At 35.0% G+C, this 4280-nt stretch overlaps 1 protein-coding gene across 1 annotated transcript; it reads left to right on the forward strand.

Annotated features, from left to right (window-relative positions):
• Nucleotides 1–639: 639 nt before the first annotated feature.
• On the forward strand, nt 640–3490 carry LOC104246856 (gamma-glutamylcyclotransferase 2-1-like). The gene is made up of 8 exons (XM_009802751.2): nt 640–890; nt 1738–1874; nt 1984–2060; nt 2352–2408; nt 2561–2617; nt 2741–2781; nt 2917–2988; nt 3065–3490. The coding sequence occupies exons 2-8, from the start codon at nt 1766–1768 to the stop codon at nt 3330–3332; spliced, it is 681 nt and encodes a 226-aa protein (XP_009801053.1). The 5' UTR covers nt 640–890; nt 1738–1765; the 3' UTR covers nt 3333–3490.
• Nucleotides 3491–4280: the final 790 nt, after the last annotated feature.

The raw sequence follows: 4280 nt of genomic DNA on the forward strand, positions 1-4280 counted from the left end.
GCGCGTAGGGTCAAGGGTCAAATGTATTTATTAGTTAAGGGTTTCACGAGTTTGAGTGTTCAAATGGGAAAGTCCAAAGTTTATGTATCGACTTTCAAAAGCCTTACAAGTTTAAGTGGTCAGGAAGTCATTACGCCTTATATCTTAGATGTCAAAGTGTATAACTTAAATATTTTTACGAATTTGGGAAAATTCACTTTACTTAATTACTCCTTCCGTTTCATATTATATGAGGTAGTATGACTTTGCACGGAGTTTAAGAAAAAAGAAAAAAACTTTTAAATTTTGTGGTCTTAAAAGCTTAAAAGGTAAAAAATTTGTGGGGTCATGATATTTGTGTGGCTATAAAAGCTTCTCATTAAGAGTAAATGAGTAAAACGAAAGATTTTAAAGTTTAATTATTTTCAAATAGAAATATATCATTTATTTTGGAACAGACTAAAAAGGAAATCACTTCATTTAATACGAAACGAAGAGTAAGAAAATTACTCGAGAAGAAAAATCTAAGGGAAACATGTGCAATTACCCATGAAAATAAGACACATGCAATCACGTTCATGCACACACATCCATATGTTGTCTACATACAAAAAGAATTAAATTAATTTTTTACGCGTTATCCTTCTGGTTTTTCAGGCTATAAATACTTAATTTTCGGACAAAGCCGTTCCTCCTCCTCCTTCCTCGTAAACCTTAGAGAAAGAGAGAAAGAAACAAACATCGTTGTTTCTCTGTCCTCTCTCTCTCTCTCTAGGGTTTCTGTTCTTTCAAAATCCTCCTATTATTCCATTTTCTCTCTCCTCAAATTCATTCATTTTCAGAAAAAAAGATTTCTGAGGTGAATATAAAGGCATTGGCATTGATCCATTTTGAATATTAAACTTATTTTGGTAAGTTTGTGCTTGATCTCCATTTTTCTGTATTCGTCTTTTTCGTTATTTTTTCTTCTATTTTAACCCATTTTCTGATATTTAGCAATATTTTCATACTTTTTGGTTTTAATTTTATGATTTTCCCCCTTTATTTAGGGTTTATCGGTGTCTGTTTAATGCTTGTACATTGTGCTGAAAAACTTGTATGTTGTGCCTTAAAGCTTGTACGGTGGGCTGTGCTTGTACATTGTGGGTTAATGCTTTTACTAGCATAGATTTGTCTAGCTTTTTATTGGAAAATAGTTCTTTTTAATACAATTTGTGATATTGGATTTGGCTTTGAAAAGTTTATTTTGGAAAATAGATTCTTACACTGTTAAATGGAAAATAAATACTAACTATCATTTGTTTTGGATAATAAAGTAGCTATTTTTGTTTCCATAAGAGGCCCCTTTAACCTTTTTGGTTTGGTACATTACACAATGAGACAAATAGAAAAGAACCAAATACAGTTGTATTTTGCTAATTGTATTTTGTCCTGCTCTGAAGTAATTTCTTTTTCTCTAATAGGGACAGAGGTAATATTTGGAAAAAAAATTGAACTTTTTGCTTGTATACTTATTATTGCGGGGTCTAGGACTTTTGTCTAGTGGTAAGAGAGCGTAATGTCTGATGTGTTTGTTACATGTCAGTTGTCACATGTTCGAACCTTGCAACAGATAAAAGCCCGGTATCTAAGTAGGAACGGGTAGAGGTGTGGCCCATTATCCGTAGCCACTAGCCCTTGGGGATTTCTCAGTTATAAAAAAATTCTATTTTTGCATATGTGAATATTTAATAACCCGTGTTATCGTTCATGGTGCAGCTCTTAGCTTCAGGAAGCTTTCACAATCATGGTTTTCTGGATTTTTGGCTATGGCTCCTTGGTATGGAATCCAGGATTTGAGTACGACGAGAAAGTGATAGGTTACATCAAGGATTACAAGCGTGTTTTCGATCTTGGTATGTTGCTCTTATACTGAGTCTTATTCATTCTGTAATGGTTGATATTTCTTCATAGATTGTTAATACTTAATTTGATTTTAATAGTATTTATGTGTGACTGTATCAGCTTGCATTGATCACAGAGGTACACCTGAACACCCTGCAAGAACTTGTACCTTGGAAGAATCTGAAGGAGCTATTTGCGTAAGTGGCTGTTCTATAGACATGTTCCTTTGTTCTCATTGATTCTGTAGTTTAGTCTTTTCGACAAACCAATCACTATGTATTATGCAGTTATGTTGCATCGTCACATGGTTAGAACAAAGGCTAGCTCTTAATAAAATTACTAGTATAATCCCACTCTCATTGATGGAGACTATTATTGTGGTTAATGCTATAGTATGTTGATATTGAATCTTCTGGTTTTTTCCTTTCCCAAAATATTATTGTCATTGCTTGTGTCAATTTTACTAATATATCTGCATTTTCTTTCAGTGGGGTGCTGCTTATTGTGTGCGAGGAAGTCCTGAAAAGGAAAAGAAGGCAATGGAGGTATGTCAACTATTCTATAATGATTTATCGTATGTGGTCAATGTTGTTCCATTTTTCTTCTTGGGGACTCGGGCTTTATTTTCTCTGTGTATCCTCTCTTATCACTTGCCGTTCTAGTCTCTGATGTTGATTCTTTAATCTATACTTTACAGTATCTGGAAAGAAGAGAGTGCGAGTATGATAGTAAGACCTTAGTAGACTTCTTCAAGGTAAGCGCATAAAGTTTTCGAGTTCTGATTGGAGCTCACAATGATAAGTTTGTAGGGAATTAATGCAACTGTAAAGCGAGAACATGTTCCTTTCCTCACTATGTTTTCTTTCTTCTCTGTCAGGAAGAAGACTCTGACCATCCACTTTTAACTGGAGTAATAGTGTAAGTTCTTTGTCTGCTCTCCGGCTTTCTCCTCTCGAACGACCTAGTTTAGCGCAAAAAACTTCTAATAATTAATAGAAACATAAGGTTGGACCAAAAGTGCATTGAGTTGATTGTTCCAATTTTTCATTTCAGGTTTACATCCACTCCTGACAAGGTGAATAATAAGTACTATCTAGGACCTGCCCCGTTAGAAGAGATGGCCTGGTACGTAAAGATCAATTTTCCTTAAATCTGAGTTACAACTTCTTAAGCCTTAGCTAAGTTCTGTATCCCGCTGCAGGCAAATTGCAACTGCTCATGGTCCATGTGGTAACAACAGAGAATACATATTCAAGATGGAGAAGGCTTTGTATGATATTGGTCATGAAGATGATTACATCATAGAGCTGGCAAATGAAGTGCGGAAAGTGCTTGATATCGTGAGTTCTGGGATTCAGAAGGAGAATAAGCTAGCTGGTTCTCCCCGCCTTCCACTCAAGACCCAGACTTCACCTGTGAAAATCTTTTCCATGCCAGAAGCTGTAGTTGCTGTTGCTGCAGACTCGTAGAGAGAATGAGTTATGAGGAATAAGTAGGAGTTAACCGTGAGATAATTGTAGGAGGGTTTAATTTCATTTCTTATTTTGAACAGACTAATGTAGTGGCAATTGCTGTTGAATTATGTGTTCCAAAAGTTCTAGCCGTTTAATGATCTTTGTTAGTATCAGCACTACTGTTAGGCCTTATAATTCTTTCCTTAAACTTAGTAATATTTGGCCAGAGAATAAGTTGACCTACTAACCAGGTGATACCACGGCCAGTATTGTTCTTTTTAGGAACATGGATTCTTGAGCTCTTTAATGAAATTTGGGCAAGTACTCTACATCTTGAATTTGCATAACCACAATTTAGGCAATTTGCCTACAAATTACATGACTCCCCCACTTCCACTCTCTATTTATTGTCTCTTGTACTTTCTATGGCCAATTCTTCTAACTGCAGTAGAGTATGAATTAAGCGTGTGAAACTCTTCGCTACCTTGTAAGAGTCTTAAGATCATAGCATGTTACACGAAGGCGCTACTCAATCAAATCAAAATATCTTTCTGTAGTCAACTGAACATCTTTTGCCGAAAAATTATATTCCTATATACAGGGTAAAATATGGTCCTAGGTGCTTTGGCAAGTGACAACATATTTGATGCGACAGAATCAAAAATTCTAACAAGGAGATTTTAGGAAATACAAGAATATAATTCGGGATCAAACTTCCAACTTAAGCAATTTTATCTTGGGATCATTATCAAAGTGGAAATCTATCCACCGTGTCAATTTCCTCCTAGACCTACATCCATTTTGATAATCCCATTTGTTCTTGATATATACAAATATATTATCCGAATTTCTCCTGTCAATCAAGTCATAATATACATGTACCAGAAACTGCTAAATTTTGAGCAACAACATTTGTGACCTTACATTTGTAATAGAGTATAACAACAATAATATATCCAGTAC

The sequence above is a fragment of the Nicotiana sylvestris genome, chromosome 12 (genome assembly GCF_000393655.2).
Source record: "Nicotiana sylvestris chromosome 12, ASM39365v2, whole genome shotgun sequence".
In the NCBI taxonomy this organism is placed as follows: Eukaryota; Viridiplantae; Streptophyta; class Magnoliopsida; order Solanales; family Solanaceae; genus Nicotiana; species Nicotiana sylvestris.